The sequence below is a fragment of the Papio anubis genome, unplaced genomic scaffold (genome assembly GCF_008728515.1).
Source record: "Papio anubis isolate 15944 unplaced genomic scaffold, Panubis1.0 scaffold471, whole genome shotgun sequence".
NCBI classification, from domain to species: domain Eukaryota; kingdom Metazoa; phylum Chordata; class Mammalia; order Primates; family Cercopithecidae; genus Papio; species Papio anubis.
This window is the reverse complement of record NW_022164898.1, coordinates 24,637-50,760: the sequence shown is the minus strand read 5'-3', so window position 1 is coordinate 50,760 and position 26,124 is coordinate 24,637. Positions and strand designations below refer to the sequence as shown.

General features: G+C 44.6%; 1 protein-coding gene across 1 annotated transcript; it reads right to left on the bottom strand.

Annotated features, from left to right (window-relative positions):
* Positions 1 to 1,079: 1,079 nt before the first annotated feature.
* LOC101025304 (pleckstrin homology domain-containing family B member 2-like) lies at positions 1,080 to 26,124 on the bottom strand. Its single transcript, XM_031662188.1, is given in 10 exon segments — positions 1,080 to 1,335; positions 7,517 to 7,630; positions 8,002 to 8,149; positions 13,409 to 13,444; positions 13,446 to 13,484; positions 13,486 to 13,524; positions 15,626 to 15,665; positions 20,571 to 20,673; positions 21,471 to 21,623; positions 26,009 to 26,124. Coding segments are annotated over 10 exon segments (846 nt in total). The 5' UTR covers positions 26,046 to 26,124; the 3' UTR covers positions 1,080 to 1,198.

Here is a 26,124-nt window from a genome sequence, read left to right as displayed (position 1 = left end):
GTTTTTCCAAAGACTCACACATTTTGGGGCTCAAAATTCAATGTTCTAAGCTTCTCTATCACAAAGAGATCAAGAACAAAAGCAAGGCTGGGGATCCTGGCCGGGCTGAGTGGTACCTTGAGCCGGTCCCTGTGTCCTGAGGGTCCCTGGGCCCCATTTCCCACCCATAACCGAGTCTGCTCAGCTACGGTCTGCCCTGGTGCTCCGTGAACAGCCACAGGCCCACTTCTGCACCAGGATGGGCCTTCCAGAGAGATGAGCATCTCCCGCGCAAGCGCAACCCCTGCGAGGCCTGAAGTGGAGCAGCTAACTTAGGCTCTGCTTCCACTCCCTCGCTGTTCCTTTAACATTACCCCCTCAGCAAGTAGAAAACTAGGCTATCGGGAGGCTTAGGCAGACACACACTCAAACAGCTCTCTTGGAATAAAGCAAATCTGCCTCCACACACTTGTTTGTTACTGTTCTGGCTTCTCCAAGTTTTAAAGGATAAAGCCCTCAAACTTGCAGGCTCAAATCAATTCCCAATGCGGAAAACGTTCTCCAAGTATGGCTACCAAAACCATACCAGAATAAGGTGAGAAGCAGCAGCTAGAGTCAGGCAGACTTCTGAAGCATCATTTTTCAAAGGCGGGCTGTGCCCTGTCATCCTGAGCCATAGGCCTTGCAGGGGCCCGTGGAGCCCCAGAGGGCAGGACAGGGGCTCTCACACCATGGCCCCGGGAAGTACCGGGAGCTTACCAACCACAACTCCTAAAGTAACAAGCAACCAGTTCTGGTCTGTGGTTTGAAAAAGTTAAATGGAAAGCTATAGCTTTTCTTGCCACAATCACTCATTAGGCATACAACACTATATTACCAGCATAACATGAAAATAAATTAACCCTTAAGCACTACACCTAACTCTAAAAAGAAAATGCCTTTCAAAACAGGTATGCTCAAATAAGGTGTTCCGAGAGTTGCACAAGGACAGTCTTGGAATGAGCCAGTGCCCCGGAGAGCCAGCGTTTGAACACAACAGCACAGTTCAAACCTTTCTCTGTGGTACTTATGTGGATTAGTTACAATTATGACATCACTACTTTCAAAGGAACCATTAAAACTATTATTAAAAACATTTGTCACAAACAGAAATGCCCTGCAAATCATATTATTGCACACAGGGTTATCAGAAGCTATGCACATCAAGACCTTGAGGCCCCTAGAAGACCCAAAATAGAGACCCTAAGGCCATGCCCGTGGCTGCTCCTGCCAGCATGCCCAGTGCCAGGTCACTGTCGTTGTCTCGATACCGCTCTCGAATGATGACTTGGTTAGCAGGCTGCTGTCCATAAAGTCCTAAAACAGAAGGAAAGTAGCAGATCTCTAAGCAGCAGTTTGTGAAGTTTAACATCACGCGAAGTGCCAGTTCTCCTTTCACAAAAGGGATCTGCTCTCTCCTGTCACACTGGCACCCCAGCCCTCCTCCACAGCAGGCACATCGTGTGGCCCACATCCCTGAAACACTGGGAGGCAAGTCCCTCAGCTCACTAAGGGCCAGGTCCTAATCTGCAAAGAGCAGAACCCTAAAGAAGCTTTCAGATTCCAGCCTTTGATTTCTACTTCCAGCCCTCACCTGATGCTTGTTAATTTGACAGACAAATGGGGAACATGGGAGAGACACAGTGCCCAACAAAAGCCCAAAAAGGAAATGCTCACTTAAAGCAAATTAGCTTCTTAGTATGCATGCAAACCAATTTTTAAATTAAACCTTAAATCTGCACATATAACTTGATTTTTTTTTTTTTTTTTTTTTTGAGATGGAGTCTTGCTCTGTGCCCAGGCTGGAATGCAGTGGCGTGATCTCAGCTAACTGCAACCTCCACTTCCCGGGTTCAAGCTATTCTCCCACCTCAGCTTCCTGAGTAACTGGGACTACAGGTGCCTGCCACCATGCCCGGCTAATTTTTGTATTTTTAGTAAAGACAGGGTTTCACCATGTTGGCCAGGATGGTCTCAAACTCCTGATCTCAAGTGAGCCACCCACCTCGGCCTCCCCAAGTGCTGAGATTACAGGTGTGAGCCACAGCGCCCGGTCTACTCTTCTTCTTTTTTGTTTTGTTTTTTGAGACAGAGTCTCACTCTGTCGCCCAGGCTAGAGTGCAGTGGCTCGATCTCGGGCCACTGCAAGCTCCGCCTCCCAGGTTTACGCCATTCTCCTGCCTCAGCCTCCTGAGTAGCTGGGACTACAGGTGCCCGCCACCACGCCTGGCTAATATTTTGTATTTTTAGTAGAGACGGGGTTTCACCGTGTTAGCCAGGATGGTCTCCATCTCCTGACCTCGTAATCCACCTGCCTCGGCCTCCCAAAGAGCTGAGATTACAGGCGTGAGCCACCGCGCCTGGCCCAGCCTACTCTTTTTTACTACATGTCTTTATGGAGAAAAAATATTTATGTTAAGAGGTGAAAACTTCAAAAAAACAAACCACAGACAAATTTAATATTTAATTTGCAAGACTAAAATTTACAACTGGAAATGTACTGTTTGCTCTCTTCCATGCTTCACAGCTACAATGCCTAGTAGCTAAGTAGCTTTCAAACTGCTCAGGTATTGATAGGGTTAGCTTTCCTCCTTGATCCTCTATTTCCTTTGGCGGACCGAGGCTCATGATGTCTCAGTGATGGTCCCTGAATCAGTGATTTCAAGTCATCTCAGAGTATATCAGGATGTTGTCATCTCAAGTTGCAATCCAGAGGTCTGGGCAGCAGAGTGAGACTCTCATCCCCCAAAAAAGAAAAGAAAAGAAAAAACAAAACTACTCACTAGTGATGTGTACATGTGGATGAAGAGCAGAAGTGAAACCCTCAGTGATAACAAAGGTGAACATTTCCAACCACTTGCAGCACTACATACACTGAAATGCTCTTACTCAACTGAGTGCGCTCTTATTCCTCTTCTGCAGATGGGCAAACCGAGGCACACAATGGTTAAGGACACTAAGGCCACACAAACCAAGGCACTCTGGCTACAGTATGCATTTATACCCACTAATGCCCCAAATCCAACAGAGGATGATGAATGACAAAAATCAAAGGGCACAGAGTAGTACAATGAAACCACTGTAAATCTAAGGGCTGATCTCGTACAGGTAACAGTATTGGAAGCAGTGATTATTTTTGCAATGTTTAAATTTCAAAACTAGGGAATTGCAGCATTTACTTTCACAGCCCTGACATTTTAAAACGTTCAGTAATGTTAACTCCAACTAGCCAAATGTAACACGATGGAACCTGTGAGCTGACCTAATGAAAAGCTCTCCTGGAAAATCTGCATTCTCCTGCCCCTGCAGGTCATGCTGAGGTCCGCTGGCTGCAGGACCAGGCCACTCTCCTGTGGCTCCTGCTCAGCTCTGCTCCTGCACTGAACTCAGTCCTTGCCAGAATCAGCTGTGGATGCTTCCAGGTCACACTATTTTAATTGCCTAATTTAACTAATGCTACATAAATGGTCAAAATGTGAATGAGAAAAAGGCAGACAGTTTCTACGGCAACTAAGATACTGCAGGAAAACTAAATAAAGGAAGGTACTTTTACAAATTACCATCAAATCAGGGAATTGAGAAAACTATAAAGATGGAAGGATAGGAGCACTACAGTCTCAAAATCTAGAGAGTCTGCTCTTGGACTTACCCTGAAACTGCAGTGCAATGATGTCATGAGGATGGTCTCTACAAGACAGAAATAGAAGACTCCAACCAAAGGAGCCAACTCAAAGCAAACACCTTAACCCCACATGATGAGAGAGCCGAACGAGCACCCACTAGCGAGTGAAATCACAGCACAATGTTTACAGAACGTCTACAGTACTCTGTACTTTCTCAATTGGCTGACCAACCACTGGTCCCAATCACTCAACAGAAAGCCTTAACCAGCTCTGTGCGTGACTAGGAGGGTTCTTGTGGACTAGCTCTAGGCTCTGAGACCCTGGCAGACAGGATGGCATGGAGGTGGCAAAGCACCCATCTGGTTGTCAGCACAAGCTGCTGTGTATCAACCACAAACCCAGCTGACCCTTCCACAGCAAGCAGGTCTGGGGGCTGCCTGGTCACCACCCTGAGGCAGGCTGCATAATGCCCACTGATCCAGCCCCTTACGTGGCAAGCATTCCGAGTACTGCCTGTGAGAGTGCTACTTCTACTCTACTGACAAGAGCTAAGGGCAAGGATGGACTCATTTCCGGAAGTGCCCTAAACAACCACGTCCGCAGTATCTGTGCTCTCTGTACAGTAAGAAAACAGCGGCAACTGCCCTATTCTGTGGGCTGCAAGCTGAGAAAGAGGCTGGCTCTCATGTGGCAAGGCTAAGGCTTAAAACTCACCACCCCATGGGATTCCAACAGAAAAATGTGCAAAAGGAAAATGATTCATAAAAGGGGATATAAACTAAAGCAACTCGATGAGTCCACTTCAGACCTACTGAAGCTATCAAAACTTTCAGAGCACAACAAGCAATCTTTATGGGATTACAGATAAACCACTGCATCAGTAACTGCTAGTGGCATTATAAGTTGGTAAACCATTTTGGGATCAACTTGGTAAAATGCTATCCAGATTTAATGTAATATTAACAGTTGAAATGATTAAAAATCTGGGATGTCCCTTAAAGTAATCCAGAGGTAGAGAAAGGAGGCTGAGGTAGAGATAAAAGATTAGACATGATGTGGTAACTACTGAAGCCAGTGATGGACACATGATAGTCCATTGTACCATCATCCCTATTTTTTATGTTTGAAAGCATTTATATTTTTAAATCATATCCAAAAGAACCCTCAAAAATGTCTATGCCTTCTGACATATTAATAGAGATGCTCCTCAACTTACAATGGGGTTACCTCCCAATAAACTCATCGTAAGTTGAAACATCATAGTCAAAATGCATTTAATATGCCTAACCTACTGAACATCATACCTGAACACAGCCCACCTTCAACTGCTCAGAGCACTAACATTAGTCTGTAGCTGGGAAAATCAGCTGACACAAAGTCTACTACAATCAAGTGTCGAAGATCTCATGTAACTGAATGAGTACTACACTGAGAGTGAAAAACAGAATGGGGGTAGAAGTGCTGAAGTATGGTTTCTAAATGTACATTGTTTTGGCACCATCATAAAGTCAAAAAATCATTAAGTCAAACCATCCTGAGTTAGGGCCTGTCTGCACATAGAGATATACTCTAGTTGGGGGTGGAAAAAAAAGAACTATATTCAGCAGGCGGGTGAACACACCTGTAATACCAGCACTTTGGGAGGCCAAGGCGGATGGATCACCTGAGCTCATGAGTTTGAGACCAGACTGGTCAACATGGTGAAACCATCTCTACTAAAAATACAAAATTAGCCGGGTATGGTGGCACATGCCTGTGATTCCAGCTACTTGGGAGGCTGAGGCAGGAGAATCACTTGAACCCGGGAGGCAGAGGTTATAGTGAGCCGAGATCATGCCATTGCACTCCAGTCTGGGCAACAAGAATGAAACTCCATCTCAAAAAAAAAAGAAATATATTCTAATGCATATTCAACAGGAACAAAAAGGAAAATGATTAAAGATGTTCAAATAAGTATCTACAATAGCAAAAAAAGAAAAAAAAAAAAAGAGAGGAAAAAACCAGCCAATACTGGAAGATTTAGTAACACATCACCCAATATGATAATAGGCAATTACTAAAAATACTTATGAGTATTCACACAGCACTTGGGATTCAATACATATAATTTAAAAACAAGACTAGAAACACAAATGCATGATTATAAGGAGAAAATATTTTATATGGAGGAAGTGTATTTCATTTAAGGTAGTTCATTATAACATTAAGAGAAGAAAGAACCCGATTCCCCTCCGGGGGCTTTACCATACAATGCAGAGTGAAGGTTTTTTCCACATTTGCATGGGTTTCCTTCGGATAGTTCAGTTCCTTCCCATCCCAAAGATGTGCCCCTGAGGTGAATCAGCGTGTCTAAACTGTCCCAGTCGGAGTGAGGGTGTGGGTGAGTGTGCCCTGCAATGAGATAGGATCCTATCCATGGTGGATTCCCACCTTAGCCCTGAGCTGCTGGGAAAGGGTCCAGCCACCCATGGCCATGAACTGAAATAACTGGGTAAATAATTATCTTACTTGTCTTTATTAATCTTACATGTATGTATAGCTCACATTAATTTCAATGGTTAATATTAGAAGTGGTGATGTTTTTGTGGCCAGAAATAAGCCACAGAAACTTAACTCTTGTTTATACCAATTAATCTGCGGTAAAATCAGTTTCATTACATGTTGTTTCACTGAAACTCACAGTTTCCAAGAATCTACTGTTGATGTTAAGTGAGGACTTACTGTAATTCAAACAAAAGTATTTGTGCTAGGCTCACAAGACAATGGACAAATATTTAATCTGTCATAATTCCTTACTATTTTAATGGTTTTTCAACTTGACATGAACAAAAGTCAAGCAAAGCAGGATCCTCCAAAGTCCACGCTAGTGGAGTGAATGTGCCTCAGATTCCCAGAAGAGAGCAGTGTGGAATTTCTCGATTTCTACTCCAGACTCCAGAACCCATTCTAAGTGCTAAACGCATCCAAAGCCAAAGCAACCACCACCAACTACAAGGACACCATCTGAGATTGTAACCAGAGGCCTCCTTGACTTCTCTGGGCACCACGATCAGTGGCCCACCCTTCTGGTACCAGCTCTCCTCCCACTGCCTCTGCACTGAGACACCGTGCTAGTTTTGCTCTGGCCGGGACTCTCCTCCTCCTGCACAAGCCCCACATTCCCCTGCTGTCTCTCTAGGCTCAGCCTCCTGGCTCCAGCCCACCCACCCGTGCATCGAGTAGCTGTGGTGCTGTGCCCTGTGCCTAGCCAGCCCCACTTCACCCAGGGGCCGGCCCACCAGTTCCTGCCCTCCCACCTCACTGCAGCCCCGGCAGTGGCCAGCATTGTCCCACACCTCCACCCTGCCAACCGCCTTGCCCAGGAGACCCGGACATGATACCCCTACACCAGCTACTCACGCCTGCCATGTGTTTCATGTAAGGTGAAGAATAGAAAGAACAGACTCCAAGCCCAGAATAAATACAAGCCCTTTCCAGGCCTCTACTCTGCTGTGAAACAGAACGTCACCTCAGTAGTGATAACTTCCCAAGGACCTCACCAGAAGAACAGCTGAAAGGTCCCTCTCATCCCTTAAAATGGGCCTCTTACTCTGGCTGCTTCTCAATGTAAGTGAATCCCAATAAGTACGAAATTCTCTGAGAACTAATCCAGACACAATTAGCAAAGTTCTAAAAATCAAGCCTACTCTAGCTTTGCAGAGCAGTATGAAACTACCAAAGGCTTTTTTAAAGCATAGTAACACAGTGATTTGTGGTCTACAACCAGAAAATACAGCTCACTTAACCTTAAACTGAAAAATAAAAATGTTTACAGGTCTCTCTGGTCTACTCAGCAAATGGACAGAAATGAGGAATGAAAGGCTGGCTTGAGTTACCTGCATATGGGTACTGGTAGGGCACGGCATACGCCTGCCCATTCGCAGCATAGACAACTTGAGTTCCTGGGCCAGTGCAGCACCACTGCTTATGGCCCATAGCGTCACAGCCTGCTGAAAAGAAACAGGCCCATTAGAAATACAATTGTGAAACTTCTAGTAATGTATTAAAATTGTGGTCTCCAGGTTGCAATCAATAAAATTTAACAGTCAATTAGAAAGACAAAACAAAACATGAAACAGTGTGGTTATGCCCCGTTTTAAAATTACTAAAAAACAAACAAAAGCTACAATTGGAGCCCACTTTCAGGCTACAGAATGAAGAAGGCAGAAAAACACAACAAAAGAAGAGAACTGGACTTGCATGAGATTTGGATTTCAATTCAGTTATGCTGTTAACCTGACCTTCAGTAAGTCACCTACCTAGGCCTTCCTTTGCCCATCTGTAAAATGATACGGTTGGACCAGGTGATAAGGAGATTCACCGAAACCACTATCCTCCAGGCGAAGCCAGCCTGGAAGCAGAACCCTCTGTGGCCCAAGTTCAGCAATTCCAGGCACAATATGGAAGATGAGGGTGTCCTGAGCTGTGGTACCTGGGCAGGTGACTGATGGTTTTCGGGCTGCACACACCTATGAAAGGACATGGCTAGAAATGGGCAGCAGACCCACCTCAACCGGCAGTGAATGACCACTATGTGCTGAGAAATACTGAAATCAAGACCGGCCTTCCTGGCATACTCACAGGCGAGGGGAGATCAGACATACTTGCACAATCACTGTCATTCTGTGACAAGTGCTCTGATACAGGGAGAACGGAGGTGTAGCCACGCAAATGTGTGTGTAGATCTAAACCTGTTATCTTACAAAAGCAGGACAAGACTCCCACTTCTCGAAAATGGAGTAGACATTCTTTCCTGTATTCCTCCTGCTAAGTACAACTACAATCTCTGGACATTATATACAAAGCAAACACAAGAAGACTGAAGAGTGAGGAGAAGACAGACGGGCGAGGAACTTTAGCACCTGAGGGAGGACCTGGGTTTCCTTTTTGCTTCACACATCCCACACTGGGTAATGGGGAAGGTGGCAAGCTGGAAGCAGCCAATCAGTGCAGACCAAAAAGACCCTGAGAAGAGCTGCTCGCTTTAACAAAGAATCTAAGAAGGAAAGGAGCAACCTAGCAAGACAGAACATTTTTTTAGACCAGCCTCTCTCTCAGAGAACCACCACAGAAAAACCTTCAGCCTCACACCAGCAAAGGCCAAGTGTGAAGAGCCTGAATTTCCATGCTCAGCAGGCACCGCCGGGTCCTCAGAACACCATCGAGTAAGACTGAGTAGGGGGCTGGGAATTTCCTCCCTGCCAGATGGAAACAAAACACCCCATCCCGCTGGGTGGTGTCCACGGAGACCGTGTGGGGAGCCAGAACCCCACTCCCACCCAGCAGAAAATACGGTGCCCTCCCTATTCCACTGGAATAGCGGAGGTGAGTCTTTCAGGACGTCTCAGTGGCAACCATGGTATCAGCGGAGGCTCTGGGGGAAGCAGTAAGAGCCTTTCCTCTTCTCAGACAGGGTGATTTCAGTGGAGATCTAGTGAGAACCTAAATTCACAACTCCCTCCACAGCGACAAGAAACCTGGACCATGGGTGTCAACTGAGGCTCAAGGCGAGCCTGGACTTCCACCTCTACCTGGCAGCAATAAAGCAGCCCCCGAGAAGCAGGTCTGCTGCTAAAACATGAGATTTAAATAAGATTCAGTCTTACAGTACTTAAAATGTACAGCTTTTGATCAAAAGCCATTCATCACACCAAGAACCAGGAAGATCTCAACTAAATGAGAAAAGACAACAAAAAACACAAACACAAAGGCGGCAAAAGAATGTTGAATTATCCGGAAAGATTTTTTAAAGCGCTATCATAAAACTTTTCAACTAAGCAATTATGAACATACTTGGGAAATAAATAAAAATATAAAAGTATCTACCATAAAAAAACAGAAAATCTCAGTAAAAAGTATATAGAGATATACATTCAATTTTTTATATATCAAGATATAAAGAATAACCAAATAAAAATTTCAGAACTAATACAATAACCAATTTAAATAGTTCAACGAATGAGCCCAACAACATAATGGAGATGACAAAAGGAAGGAATCCATAAACATGAATATAAAGGGTAGAAATTACCCAATCAGAACACAACAGAGGAGAAATAGATTGAAATAAAAAAAAAAAAAGAGCATCTCTGGGACACATCAGACTAACAGGGATGTCATCAGAGTGCCAAAGGGAGTAGAAGGAGGCTGAGGTTGGAAAAGCACTCAAGAATAATGGATTAAAGGGCCAGACCATTGGCTCCGCCTGTAATCCCAGCACTTTGGGGAGGCCAAGGCAGGCGGATCAGAGATCAGGAGATCAGACCATCCTGGCTGACACAGTGAAACCCCATCTCTACTAAAAATACAAAAAAAAAATTAGCTTGGGCCGGTGGGGCACCTGTAGTCCCAGCTACTTTGGAGGCTGAGGCAGGAGAATGGTAACCCGGGGCCCGGAGCTTGCAGTGAGCTGAGATGTCGCGCCACTGCACTCCAGCCTGGAGCCACAGAAGCGAGACTCCGTCTCAAAAAAAAAAAAAAAAAAGGAATCATGGTTTTAAAATTTCCCAATTTAGCAAAACCCAAGCCCATATATTCAAGAAGCTGAATGAATACCAAACAGGATAATCCCAAAGAAATCCATACAAATACACATTACAGTCAAACTTTTGAAAACCAAAGTCCACAGAGCAAGCAGAAGGAAAGGGGAATAAAAGAGTACAATCAATGAAATTGAGAACAGAAGAATAAAACAAAAGCTATTTCTTTGAAGCTATTTATAAAATTAATAAAACCTTTACTAAACTGTCAAAGAGCAAAAGACAAATTACCAGTATCAGGAAAGAATGAACTGGAGGATTTTTTACTATAGACTCTGCAGACATCACAAGGATAATAAGAAAACAGTATAAAGAACTCTACACATAAATCAGACAACACTTACTATAAGAAAGAACAATTCCACAAACACTACAAACTATCAAAACCTACTCCCATACCAAACTGAGAGAATCTGGGTAGACCAGTCACTATTAAAGAAAGCTGCATCTGCAGTGAGCCTGGAGGAAGATCATATGAGGATACAGGGAGGAGAATATGTCTGAAGCTCCAGGAGGGGCCTCAGGAGAACCAACACTGCCAGCACCTTGATCTTGGGCCTTGAGCCTCCAGAACTGTGACAAATAGACGTGTGTTGGTTAAGCCAAACAAAGGAAAAAGAGAGGCCGAGGTATGACAGCTCACGCCTGTAATCCCAGCACTTTGGAGGCTGAGGCAGGTGGATCATGGGGTCAGGAGATCGAGACCATCCTGGCTAACATGGTGAAACCCCGTCTCTACTAAAAAATACAAAAAATTCACCGGGCGTGGTGGCGGCACCTGTAGTCCCAGCTACTCGGGAGGCTGAGGCAGGAGGATGGGGTGAACCCAGGAGGTGGAGCTTGCAGTGAGCCAAGATCGCACCACTGCACTTCAGCGTGGGCGACAGAGTGAGACTCCGTCTCAAAAAAAAAAAAAAAGGAAAAAGAAAACAGATGTTGTCATTTAAAATCTCCCAAAAAAGAAACCTCTAGGACCTGATAGTTTCACTGGAGATTTCTACCAAATTTTAAACAAGAAAAGTGCTCCAGTTCTACACAATTTCTCCCAGAAAGGAAAAGAGCAGAAAACACTTTCCGATTTATTCTATAAGGTCAGTGTTGCCTTGATAAAATAAGACAAAGCACAAAGACAGAAAACTATAGACCAATATCCTTCATAAATATAGATGCAAAAATCCTTAACAAATATTAGCAAATTGAATTCCACAATAAATAAAAAGAATCATACACCATGACCAAGTAGGTTTTATTACAGGGAATGCAAGGCTGGTTCAGTATGTGAAAGCCAAACACTATAATCCACCATATTAGCAAGCTAAAAAGAAAAACAAAACCTCACAATCATATTAATTACTGTAGAAAAAGTATTTAACAAAATCACTTTGGGAGGCCGAGGCAGGAGGATCACTTGAGGCCAGGAGTTCAAGACCACCCTGGGCAACAGAGCAAGACCCCGTCTCTACCAAAAAAAATTTTTTTTTGCAGCCGTGGTGGCTCAGGAGGCTGAGGCAGGATGATTGCCTCAGCCCAGGGAATTCCAGGCTGAAGTGAGCTAATGATAGTACCATTGCACTCCATCCTAGGCAAGAGAGTGAGTCTTCATCTCTGGGTGGGGAGGGAGGAGGGAGAGAGGGAGGAAAGGGAGAGGAGGAGGAGAAGGCAGGAAGGAAGGCAGGAAGGCAGGCAACTGACACCCCGTCTGATAAACACTCCTGGAAACTAGAAAAAGGGAATTCCTAAACCTGATGAAGAATAAATATAAAAAACCTCTAGCTAACAGCATATTTAATGAATGCATTAAATACTAAATAAATGCATACGTAAAAACTAAATTCAACACTAATTAAATACTGAATTAAACAGTACATTAATACTAAATGAATGCATACTTAAAACTGAATACATTGGCCGGACCCACGCGGTGGCTCACGCCTATAATCCCACAACTTTGGGAGGCAGAGGTGGGTGGATCATGAGTTCAGGAGATCGAGACCACCCTGGCTAATATGGTGAAACCCCATCTCTACTAAAAATGCAAAAAAAAAAAAAAAAAAATTAGCTGGGCATGGTGGCAGGTGCCTGTAGTCCCAGCTTCCGGAGCTGAGGAGCAGGAGAATGCGTGAACCGGGAGGTGGAGCATGCAGTGAGCCAAGATCATGCCACTGCACTCCAGCCTGGGCGACAGAGTGAGACTCTGTTTCAAAAAAAAAAAAAAGAAAAACATTGAATACATCCCCCCTAAAATCAGGAACAAGGCAAGGATGTCTTCTCTCACTGCTGCTATTCAACATAATATCTGAAGGTCTAACCAAGGCAATAAGGCAAGGTAAGGAAACAGAAGGCATACAAGTTACAAAGAAAACTGTTCCTATTTGTAGATGACAGGATTGCCTATGTAGTATACCCCAAAGAATCTACAGAAAAAGGCTAGAGTAAGTGAGCTTAGAAAGTTTACCAGTGCCAGCCAGGCGCCGTGGCTCACGCCTGTAATCCCAGCACTTTGGGAGGCAGAGGCAGGTGGATCACCTGTGGTCAGGAGTTCGAGAGCAGCCTGGCCATCATGGTGAAACCCCACCTCTACTAAAAAGACAAAAAATTAGCCGGGCATGGTGGCAAGCGCCTGTAATCCCAGCTACTCGGGAGGCACAGGCAGGAGAACACGCTTATACCCGGGAGGCAGAGGTTGCAGTGAGCCGAGATAGTGCCACTGCACTCCAGCCTGGGCAAGAACAGCAAAACTCCGTCTCAAAGAAAAAAAAAAAAAAAGCAGTGTGTTCCACACAACAGACTTACATACAAATCCAGCTCAGTCAGCACTCCAAGCACCCCAACAAGAGGACATCCCAAAGTATTTGACATGATTTTTGTAAGGATTATTTTCCCCAAAATATAGCATTTTTTTCTGACTATAAGGAGAATTCGAGTAATTCATTCCATATAAACTACAGATCATCAAAATCTCATTACCCAAAGCAACTATCATTAACATGATGCATTTTTAGATCTTAAAAACTTGTTACACATTAATACAGCATATTACAATGTGCTGAACTATATAAAATAGTTGCTTTATTTCATGAAAACAAAGTGGTAAGAAATCATCTGTTTTAAGAAGAAAAGGTTTAGAGTACATTTCTAATTTCATTCAAAAAACAAAGCAGGACAGCAGAGATCCCAAGCTTCCCTCACCTGAAGGCTCAGGGTTCTCCCTACCTCAGGGGCCGAGTGCAGCATAGGCCGTGTATGGTGGAGGCGAGGAAACCAGCGGATGTCTCATCAGTCATGACTGCAGAGCCCACATACGCCTGCGGGAGAGAGGAGAGGGTGAGGGCAGGACAGCTTCCCAGCACCTGTGTGCTCAATGATGCTGTGCATTGTCCCTTTTATTTAGCAAATTAAAATTTTTAAAAGACAAACAGATATATAGCTCTCTGCAAAATAGCAAAAACATTCCCGGTCCACCGGGGGCCCCCAGCCCTACTCTGGAATCCTCTAAATGCAGGAGCGAAGTGGTCCTCACTCAACCCCTAACAGGATTACAGCTCTCACAGCCAGGAAGGCACTCAGAGGCCCCACTGTTACAATGCCTTTTAAAAGATGTTACTTCAGGCCAGGTGCAATGGCTCACATCTGTAATCCCAACACTTTGGGAGGCTGGGTGAGAGGATCGCTAGAGCCCAGGAGTTCCAAGGCCAGCCTAGGCAACAGAGGGAGAGCCCATCTCTACAAACAACAAGAAATTAACTGGGCATGGTGCTTATGGCCCCAGCTACTCAAGGGGCTAAATCTCAAGGATCACTTGAGCCCGGGAGCTGCAGACTGCAGTGAGCCAAGATCGAGTCACTGCACTCCAGCCCAGGCAACAGGGTGAGACTCTGTCTCCAAAGAAATAAAGATGTCACAGCACTCTCAACAGTCCTTTATTCACAAATAAAAACCCTACAATCTAAAACGTATCAGAGATATGTCCTATACACAGTCTGTTTTTTACCTTAAAAAACAAAATTCTTCATTAAATTACTCCCCAATGTAATTTAAAGAAAAACATGTTAGCTCTTCAAAAAAAAAAAAATGTGGCCAGGTGCAATGGCTCACGCCTGTAATCCCAGGATTTTGGGAGGCCGAGGTAGGCAGATCACAAGGTCAGGAGTTCAAGACCAGCCTGACCAACATGGTGAAACCCCATCTCTACTCAAAATACAAAAACTAGCCGGGTGTGGTGGCATGCTCCTGTAATCCCAGCTATTCAGGAGGCTGAGAAAGGAGAACTGCTTGAATCCGGGAGGCAAAGGTTGCAGTGAGCCAAGATCGCTCCACTGCACTCCAGCCTGGGCGACAGAGTAAGATTGTCTCAAAAAAAAAAAAAATTCACACAAAGAATCATTTGTGGAGCTTGCCCTTAACTATATGGATCGTTAATACTAATTTTACCCCAAAAAAAGGATTTTCATGAAGAAAAGGTAACCGCGGCTGTAGATTAAGCTTAGAATGAAGTTGTGTTGTGCTAACAAAAGAAGAGAACACTGACGCTTCGATATTAAGCCTTTTACTTTCTTCTCCCACATGCACACATTCTTCTGTAAGCTTGATCCACCTTCTTCTTTTCTTACAAAGATAAAGGAAGGGAAAATCCCATCTAAAGAATGAAAACTCTGACCAGAGTAACACTCCCTTGATCCCTGACAGATAAAGATGGCATTACAAGGCTCTTACAAATGAGGTTCACTGTCTCTGTGACCTCCTAAGGCCAGAAACAGGACGAGAGACAAGTACAAGTCACAAAAATGTTTGTTTCACAAGGCTGAGCTCCTATGCACGAAAAGGATCCTGCAGTTCTTTCTAAGCCTTTACTGCAAACCACAGCAGAATTCAAAGTGTTGCAGAACTTTGAGAAATACACACGTTTCTAGAAAGCAACACTGGAACAAGCATGCTTGTGTGAGGAGGGTGCTTCCTGCCAAAAACGTTTGACAAACCCAGCTTGCTCACTGTTGGTGAAAGGCGCCTGCCCAGTGCTACCTGCCCATTCACGGCTGGATGGCCAAGAAACCCATTTTCCCCATTCTCCAATTGTTACATAAGACCATGTGAAAACATTACTGGTGGCCAGGTGTGGTGGCTCACGCCTGTAATCCCAACACTTTGGGAGGCGAAAGTGGGAGGATCACTTGAGCCCAGGAGTTTGATACCAGCATGGGTAACATAGTGAGACCTCGTCTCCACAAAAACATTTTTCTAAATAAGCTAGGCATGGCAGCATGGGCCTATAGTCCCAGCTACTGGGAAGGGGAGGCTGAGGTGGGAGGACCATTTCAGCCCAGAGGTAGAAGCTGCAGTGAGCTGAGATAGCACCACTGCACTCAAGCCTGGGTGAAAAATTATAGGTGATTGTCATTAGTAACTTACTGTGTTTGTCCTAGAATCCTGGAGTGTAAATTTCCAGGCCCTGGAGAAAAGAAAAAGGGTACTTTATTTAAGGCAATCCAGTATTTCAATGATTCTCAAACCAGAGTTGGCATCAGAATTCCTGAAAAGATCTGTTTAAAGAACAGGTCTTCAGGCCTTGCCCCAAACCACTTGAGACATGCACTAGGAATATATATTTTTAAAAATTACATCCATAATAGATACATAATATTTAAAACATAATCTATACTGTATTTTTTACTTTTTAATAAATGTGAAATGCACTGCCACTTGCTTTGTCAGTTCATGGCATACACACAGATCTTCTTCCTTTTTAACAGCTATATAATATTCCATGATACAAGTAAATTTAGATTATTAGCAATTTTCAACATTAAAAAGAATGCTGGAGACCGGATGTAGTGCCTCATGCCTGTAATCCCAGCACTTTGGAAGGCCAAGGCAGGGAGATCACTTGAGCCCAGGAGTTCAAAACCAGCCTGGGCAACATAGTGAAATCCTCTGCCCTACAAAAAATACAAACATTATTGGGCATGGTCGCAAGGCCAAGGCAGGGAGATCACTTGAGCCCAGGAGTTCAAAACCAGCCTGGGCAACATAGTGAAATCCTAGCTCTACAAAAAATACAAACATTAGCTGGGCATGGTCGCACATGCTTGTAGTCCCAGCTACTTGGGAGGCTGAGGTGGGAGAATGGCTTGCGCCTGGGAGGTCGAGGCTATAGTGAGCCAAGATCATACCAGTGGACTCCAGCCCGGATGACAGAGAGAGGCTCTATCTCAAGAAAAAAAAAAAAAAAAGAAGAAAAGAATGCTATTAACATCCCTATTACCCTTGCACTCTTACGTAGACATTTCCATAGGGCAAATTCCAAAGACTGAAAATGCCACATCAAAGGATATAAACATAATTTATTTCAGCAGGTATTGCCAAATGGCCCTGCGAAACTATTCTAACAATCTCTATACCTACCTACTTTCCACTATATTGTCAAAGAAACTAGATATCTGAATCTTAAGTATCACAAGAGCTTTCTTAATTGATACACAAAAAGCGGTCTCTCACCTGGGCACGGTGGCTCACACCTGTAATCCCAGCACTTTGGGAGGTTGAGGTAGGTGATCACCTGAGGTCAGGAGTTCGAGACCAGCCTGGTCAACATGGTAAAACCAAGCTTCTACTAAAACCACAAAATTAGCCAGGCGTGGTGGCACGTGCCTGTAATTCCAGCTATTCCAGAGACTGAGGCAGGAGAATTGCTTGAACACAGGAGGCAGAGGTTGCAATGAGTGGAGATTACGCCATTGCACTCTAGCCTGGGCGACAAGAGCAAAACTCCATCTCAAAAAACAAAAAAAGCGTTCTCTTGAGCACTCCCTCACTCCTTTACCTCTTACTTTTTTTACTGACCCTATCCCTCTTATCTTCATCAATTCCTTTTATGTTTTATTCTCATTTTACTATCTCCCTGAGTTGAAAGATGCATTCATTTATTTTCAAGTGTTCTCGCTTTTTTTTTTTTTTTTGAGATGGAGTCTCGCTCTGTCACCCAGGCTGGAGTGCAGTGGCGCGATCTTGGCTCACCGCAATCTCTGCCTCCCAGGTTCAAGCAATTCTCCTGCCTCAGCCTCCGAGCAGCTGGGATTACAGGTGCCCACCACCACGCCCAGCTAATTTTTGTATTTTTAGTAGAGACGAGTTTCACCATGTTGGCCAGGCTGGTCTCGAGCTCCTGACCTCAGGTGATCCATCCATCTTGGCCTCCCAAAGTGCTGGGATTACAAGCGTGAGCCACCGTGCCCAGCCAAGTGTTCTGGCTTTCTATGGAATGCAGTTAAGTTGCAAAATTCCCCAACTGATTTTGTATGCAGCATTCCATTGTCATTCACTTTGCTAAAGGGTATCATACTGGATTATTCATGTATCTTATATAGATTTTGTTGTCATTTCAGGTGGAAGAGTCTAGTGTGGCCTTTGGTCTGCAAATTCTGTTCGATTATTTCAGAACATTTCTCTTGCCCTGAATTTCTAATTACCTCTTTTGGGTTCTGTACTTTATGAACATCAATAATCTTTCTGAACTTTTTTTAGTCCAATGTATCTCTGATCTTTTCATCTTTTTCCCCTCACTGAGAGTATCTCCAGTCTTTCCCTCCATGCCAGTGATTCACTTTTCATTTGGGGTTGTATGCAAGGGAAGACCACTTTCCTCAGATGATAATGTGAATGGCACCCTCTTGACAGCGACAGACACAAAAGAGGAGAAAAGAAACGTAAATCTCTGCCCTCACACAGCATATATTCTAATGAAAGCAGATGATGAACAAGATAAACAGCTGGTAGCTGGTGAGTGTGTATGGGGACAGGGAGATGTAATTTTAAATATGGTGGCCAGGAAAGCATTCCTGAAGACTCTGCTTCTGTTCCTTGGGTTTTATTTCCCTCCACTCTAGGAGCTTTTCCTGAGGCTTACATTTTCCTTTTCTTATTTTTCCTTCATGGTATATCTGCATAGTTGCCAAGCCACTTCCTTACATCCTGCTCATGTTTAACATGGGAAGTGATATCTAAAACTTGTTTGCTCTCATAAAGTATGAGTTATTTCTCCTTGACACTCTTCCTACCTAATCTGGTATCAACTGGTAGTTCCACCCCGTTCCACCTCAGTCCAGCCCAGCAACAGTTTGATGGCTAGGTGTCACCCTCACAATCAACATTCTGTAATATGAGGGCAGAGCGCTAGAAGAGAAGGAAATCTCTTCTGAGAATGAGTCTTTTCTGAAAAATCTGGGTCCTACACTCTCTTCTGAGCATATTCCTTTGAATGTCCCATGCTAGTGCTCACTTCACCAGCCAGAAAATTACCCAACTACTGTGAGCTTCAGTGCCTTTCAGTGCCCTGCAATGATGAGTCCTGGGAGAATCGTCCAGCCTCAACTGAGGCCCCAAGGACATCACATTCTCAAGAACTTTTTTCCTTAGCTTCTCCAAAAAGTAACTTACACTTAATCAGCATCACTCCAGACTACAGGGTAATACCGAAAATTTGCAAGATTTAATTAACTGATCTAGTTACTGCTTCCGGGATTCGGGTAGGATTAAAAAACATATCAGTAGAATCATCTATTTCTTTCTTTAGCTGTTTGTAGTTTGTGCTTGAGATCAAACTTCTTTATTTGGTCACACCATTGAAATGTTTTCCCCTGAGGGAAGATGATCTAATCCACTTCACCGTCTTTCTCAAAGGTCTCTATTACGGGTTGAATTGCATCCTCATGAAAAAGATATGCATAAATCCTAATCCTAATCCCCAGTACCCTGGAATGGGACCTTATTTGGAAACAGGATATTTGCATATGGAATCAAATTAAGATAAGGTCACAGTGAATGAAGGTGGGTCCTTAATCCATTATAATTGGTGTCCTTTATAAGAAAAGAGAATTCTGGACACAGACACAGCAGAAGGCGGCCATGTGACAACAGAGGCAGAGACCGGAGTGATGTGGCTGCCAGCCAACGAACACCAAGGACTACCAGAAACCACTAGAAGCCAGGAAGAGGCAAGAAAGGATCCTACCTAGCATCTCAGAGGGAACAAGGACCTGCTGACACACTGATTCCAGACTTGCAGCCTCCGGAACTGTGAGGCAATGAATTTCTGCCATTTCCATCACTCAGTGTTCAGCAATTTGTGACAGGAGCCCTAGGAACTGAGTTTCCTCACTCTTTACTTTCTTGCTTTTCTGGTCATTTTATTTCAACTATGCCTATTACCCACTGTGAATCTAATAATGAAAGAGAGCATGATAACCCCATCAAAAAGTGGGCAAAGGCTATGAACAGACACTTCTCAAAGGAAGACATTTATGCAGCCAACAGACACATGAAAAAATGTTCATCATCACTGGTCATCAGAGAACCGCAAATCAAATCCACAATGAGATACCATCTCACACCACTTAGAATGACGATCATTAAAAAGTCAGGAAACAACAGGTGCTGGAGAGGATGTGGAGAAACAGGAACACTTTTACACTGTTGGTGGGACTGTAAACTAGTTCAACCATTGTGCAAGACAATATGGCGATTCCTCAAGCATCTAGAACTAGAAATACCATTTGGCCCAGCCATCCCATTACTGGGCACATACCCAGAGGATTATAAATCATGCTGCTAGAAAGATACATACACACGTATGTTTACTGGGGCACTATTCACAATAGCAAAGACTTGGAACCAACCCAAATGTCCATCAGCGATAGACTGGATTAAGAAAACGTGGCACATATACACCATGGAATACTATGCAGCCATAAAAAAAGGATTAGTTCATGTCCTTTGTAGGGACATGAATGAAGCTGGAAACCATCATTCTGAGCAAACTATCGCAAGGACAGAAAACCAAACACCACGTGTTCTCACTCACAGGTGGGAATTGAACAGTGAGAACAGGTGGGAATTGACAGAGCGGGGAACATCACACACTGGGGCCTGTCTTGGGGTGGGGGGAGGGGGGAGGGATTGCATTAGGACATACACCTAATGTAAATGACTAGTTAATGGGTGCAGCACACCAACATGGCACATGTATACATATGTAACAAACCTGCACGTTGTGCACATGTACCCTAAAACTTAAAGTATAATAATAAAAAAAAGAAAAAAGAATAAAAAAGAGAGAAAGCATGACGAGACTGCTCTTCCTTTCTGCCATTTTCTCCACAATTCAATAGGCCCAGGCAGTCTCAGAGAGGCAGAAACCAGAATTGGAAAAGCGACTCTTGCATTTCTCTCACACATCCACTGAGTCCCTTATTCTGATGCCTGAAAGAGAACTCCACGCCCATTCTTTTCATTTTTTGGTAATCAGAAGTTAAAATAGAAAATACTTTTTAAATTAAACACGTAAGAAAGCAAAACTTACAAGCAGTCGTCTGTGCTTTCTGCACAAAGACTAATTGTTTTCCCATCTCGACAAACAATCTGGAGCATGCAGTCTTTTGACTTTCCATCTGGAGGCTGAATATCTATGAAAAATAAGCAGAAGAAAAAGAACTTTTTTCAGGATTTCTTCTTACATTTTCTAAGAACTACCAGCTCAGAGAAGCAAAGGACTAGACAAAAAATCAAGCGCTACATCTATGAAAGAACCCCCTGCCTTTCCAATAATGCAGAAAGAAAGAACATAGCTAGGCTGACTGACAGGACCAGCCGCCAAGATGACGTCTACAAAATGTATTCAGCTCACTGCAACCTCTGACTCCCGGGTTCAAGCAATTCTCTGCCTCGGCCTCCCAAGTAGCTGAGATTACAGGCACCTGCCATCACACCTGACTAATTTTTTTGTATTTTTAGTAGAGATGGGATTTCACCATCTTGGCCAGGCTGCTCTTGAACTCCTGACCTCGTGATCCACCCACCTCAGCCTCCCAGTGCTGGGATTACAGGCATGAGCCACTACACCCGGCCAACATCCCAGATTTTAAGCAATTGATTGCAGTCACCATCAAAGAGAAGCCAGTTTCTGAGTACAAAATCAACAGTCTAGGGTGGCCTGTGCTTCTTGAGGTTCCCAGCGCTCTGGTTCCCTCTGCATGAGAAGAAGAGACGTGGACTGTGAGTTTAACTCAGGTGAGAAAATTGATTTGCCCCGACCATGTGGTTCACAATCTAAGTGCCTGGGGCGCCACTGTGGCCGCCCCTCTGAGATGGAGCCCTTCTTCAATCTGTTAATGAAAGCAGAACGGGGAAGGAAGAGGACCCAGTTCCCACCGAGACAGAGGAAGAGCAGAAGACAGAAGTTGGCCAAGACAGGCCAGTTCACCCCGACATTCCTGCCCCGTGCGGATGTTGATACAGTCCACTGGCATGTGGACCTTATCCTCGATATTCTGCCGAGTCTGGTCATCATAATAGATTAGGTGACCATCCGACCACAGATCAAACCAGTTCTTCTTCCAGCGCTTCAAAATAGTACCTGGAAAAAAATAGTAAGGTTGGGTTTTTTTAAGAGATAGAGTCTTATTATTTCACCCAAGTTGGAATGCAGTGGCTCTTCACAAACATGATCACAGCTCACTGCAGCCTTGAACCCCTGGGCTCAAGCAATCCTCCCACTTCAGCCTCCCATTTAGCTGCAACTGCAGGCACATGCCGCCATGCCCAGCTGAAAGGTTGACTTTGAGCCAAAAGAGCAAGGACACAGTCACAGCAGAAACAAAAAGAACTCTTCCCCTGGCCCCTTAATGACACCTGTATAGAATTACTCAAAGCAGTCCCTCAGAATGAAAGCGAAAGCCGAGCCCAGGGCCCGCCCACTGGTGCGTTAGCAGGCTGCATGCAGCACACACTGGCAACAGAGAATGCTGCCAACCAACTTAGAAGTCCCAACACTTTCAAATTAAGGTGTTTTTCTTTTTTCTTAAAAAAAAAAAGCTTACTTTTCAACAAATGAAACATATCTAACATTTAATTCCTCATACAGTACTAAACTTTAAACCTTTCAAACTTTTCAAGTTTCTAAATTTCCAAATATTGTCTACATTTGCTAGATCAGAAAATGCTGCACTGTAAAGTCTCTATATGCAAATAAAAATAATACCTACCTCTTTTGAAGAAACACATTTCAGCCAGGCACGGTGGCTCACGCATGTAATCCCAGCACTTTGGGAGACCAAGGCGGATGGATCACTTGAGGCCAGGAGTTCGAGACTAGCCTGGACAAGACGGTGAAATCCCATCTCTACTAAAACCACAAAAAATTAGCTGGGCATGGTGGCAGGCGCCTGTAATCCCAGCTACTAGGGAGGCTGAGGCAGGAGAATCGCTTGAACCCAGGAGGTGGAGGTTGCAGTGAACCGAGATCACACCACTGCCCTCCAACGTGGGGGACAGAGCAAGACTCTGTCTCAAAAAAAAAAAAAAAAAACACATTTTTTTTCTTGTCCTTAAGAGCTTTCACAGATACTCTCTCCTACCATTTCCCACAGGAAGCCTACAGTGTGGAAGGCACCCCTGATGCATACACTGGATAAATGAGCACAGCAGGATATAGACCAGGCCCTGCCTGGCCTCTCATGCTGTGCACATCCTACTACCTCACATATTTCTGTCAGCTTGAGCAAATTCAACCTTTCATTTGTGATCTTGGACCAGGTATTTAACTTTATAAAACAGTAATTTCCTTAACTGCATAAAGGGAAAACCCCTGCAGTGGACTTAAAGGCCAGTTCTAGCTCCGGTCATCTCTGTACCTTCCTCACATCCACTCACTGCCCACTACACCTTCTGTTCCTGTACACCTCACCCCATTCTTGGCCAACACACACAATCCCATTTTATGTACTTCCCTTTATGTTGTCGTGCCTGCAACTGGTGTCAACCAGATACGTAGCATCCAGCTTTCCTGCCAGTATCAGGCACTCTCCTCACCAGGAGGAGTGTCCACTGCACTTGCCCAACTGACCACTAAGTGATACCCAAGCATCCATTTGATTGGCTGCCTGAGCTGTGCAGAAACTGCCAAACACGCTGGGTGCAATGGCTCATATCTGTAATCCCAGCACTTTGGGAGGTTGAGGTGGAAGGATCGCTTGAGCCCAGGAGTTTGAGACCAGCCTGGGCTACATAGCAAGACCCCATCTCTACAAAGAGCAAAATAGGCAGACATGCTAACACAGGCCAGCAGTCCCAGCTACTTGAGATTCTGAGGCAGGAGGACCAGTTGAACCTGGGAGATCAAGGCTGCAGTGAGCAGTTATCACGCCACTGCACTCCAGCCTAGGCGATGGGGCAAGACCCTGTCTTAAAAATAAAAAGAAAAGCTGGACACGGTGGCTCATGCCTGTAATCCCAGCACTTTGGGAGGTCAAGGCGGGCAGACCATGAGGTCAGGAGTTCAAGATCAGCCTGGTCAACATGGTGAAACGCCGTCTCTACTAAAGATACAAAAATTAGCCGGGCCTGGTGGTGCACACCTATAATCCCAGCTACTCAGGAGGCTGAGGCAGGAAAGTCACTTGAAACTGGAGGCAGAAGTTGCAGTGAGCTGAGATTATGCCACTGCACTCCAGCCTGAGCGACAAAGACTCTGCCTCAAACAAACAAACAAACAAAAATCCCTACTAAATAGAGCCACAGAAACGCAGAGACAGGTGGAACCACTGGGTCAGGGAGTTCTGCCCAAGTATCTCACCTGCCATCAAAGCCCTGGCTGCAGACTCCCAAATCAGGCTGTCCTCCAGAGGCCGGGACCGGGGCCCAACACTGCATGTGGCAATGGCAGGAAAAGAAGTCTCTAAGGGACGCATTGCTCACATGTGACCACATCACATGTGGGTCTCTGCTACTCTGCCAAACCCCATGAATGCAATAGGACCCCACCCTGTTTTACTGGCATTGATACTTCTACTCTTCAGGAAAGAAGGCACCCAACCCACAATGCATGTGGGGATGTTGGGGCTAAGTATAGATAAGTCTTCTGAATACACATTTCTGAAAAACAATCTGGGCGGGACCAGAATACTGGAAAAGTCTATGTGACTTATTTAAATTACATCCATTTTATGTACGTCCCCATGCTAGGCACTGATGGGGAGCACAACATTGTCCAAAGGCTCATTGATCAGTATGTTGACAAAGCACTTACATCGAGTTGTGGCAGAGAAGGGAAAGCTTACCCTCAAACAAGGGTGTGGCAGAGCCTGGAGAGGAAACACCAAAGGACATCTGAAGGGCCAGCAAAGGAGGGCACACCCTCAAGGTCTGAGCAAGGGTCCCCATGTCCCCTGACTATGGGGAGGCTGGGACCACAAAACCCAAGACTAGGAAACTTGGGGCTCCAGGACTTCCTTCGTGAAGCTGACACTACAACACCTCTGTCTATTCTAAGACTACAGGACTATCACAGACAAAGGGGCACACTGTTCAGCTCCAGGTTGGGACCATGGAACTCATCACAGACACACAGGCTGAAGGCCGGTCTCCGGGTGCATATAGAGTCAGTGTTGAAATCACACAGTTCTGACTTTGAATGTAGGTTTGTCACCCATAGTTTACACTTAGACAAATTACCTAACCTCACTGAACCTCAATTTCTTCAACTGGAAATAATACCACTTACCTATCATACAGCTGTTGTGAGAATTAAGAATATATACATAAAATCTTTTTAACAGGAACACAAACGATTCATAAACAATAGTTTTTATAAACCATCTCAGGTATGCCATCAATTATCACTGGTAGACTTGACTTTAGCTGATTTCTGAAAGTATCCCTCATCGATAAACTCACGTCTCTGAACAATCAATGGTATGTGATACAGCTCAGTTTTTGACTAGAATCATAAATGACATAGTTGTCACTTTTCCCTTAGCTTCACTCTTTCTAGTATAACAGAATATCCTGCTTGCTCTTTTTTTTTAATAAATAAGACTGGTTCTTCCCACTTTAAAACACAGTATGAATCCCACCTGGAGTGACAACCTCACATATAAGCAGACAGTGTATGAAAGATAGGTTTGTGGAGATAAGCCTAGGAAAGTGGACCTCAATCCCATAAGAAAAGAACTGAGTCTCTTCTCTAGTCCTTTTGGAGACACAAAAGTTTTGGTTTTAGATAAACTCATTGCCTCAGATCAACTCTTCAGCCACATAATTACCAAGACACCAATATCTGAGAATCTGAGTCACTTCTCAATCCCCAGAGGAGAGAGGCAGAGAGACCAGCACCTCTGTGCCAGATCTCAGCTGGGCTGTTAGATCCAGGCAGTTCCAGATTCATCATTAACAATAAAGCACGTGGCTGGGCACGGTGGCTCACGCTTATAATCCCAACACTTTGGGAGCCGAGGCAGGCAGATCACCTGAGGTCGGGAGTTTGAGACCTGCCTGGCCATCACGGAGAAACCCCTTCTCTGCTAAAAATACAAAATAGCCGGGTATGGTGGCACATGCCTGTGATCCTAGCTACTCGGGAGGCTGAGGCAGGAGAATCACTTGAACCCAAGAGGCGGAGGCTATGGTGAGCCGAGATCGCACCATTGCACTCCACAATGAGAGTGAAACTCTGTCTCAAAAAAATAAATAAAGTAAAATAAAATAAATAAAGCACGCTAGTGAGGAGAGCGAAAGCAGCAGGGGGTGCCATTGTTTCCTGGTTCCTATCAACTCAGCAACCAAGGAGGAGCTTCGTGGTATGCAAGACAGTTCACAGAGATCTAGGAATGTCCAAGGGAAAACTCAAGGCCACGGCACTCATAAAACTTGGTATTTGTTTTTAAACATGATCAGCTTTAAGCAAACAGAAATAGAGATTGCCCTTCGGCAATGCCGATCGCAGGCCGCACATCCTGTACTCACTCTGTCGCAGCAACCAGCCACTCTTCACAAACGCCATCTCTTCACCTACAGAACAAGAACAGGCAGGTTCAAAATCATACCCAGAAAGAGAATAACCTGTCTGGCCGAGTCTCTAT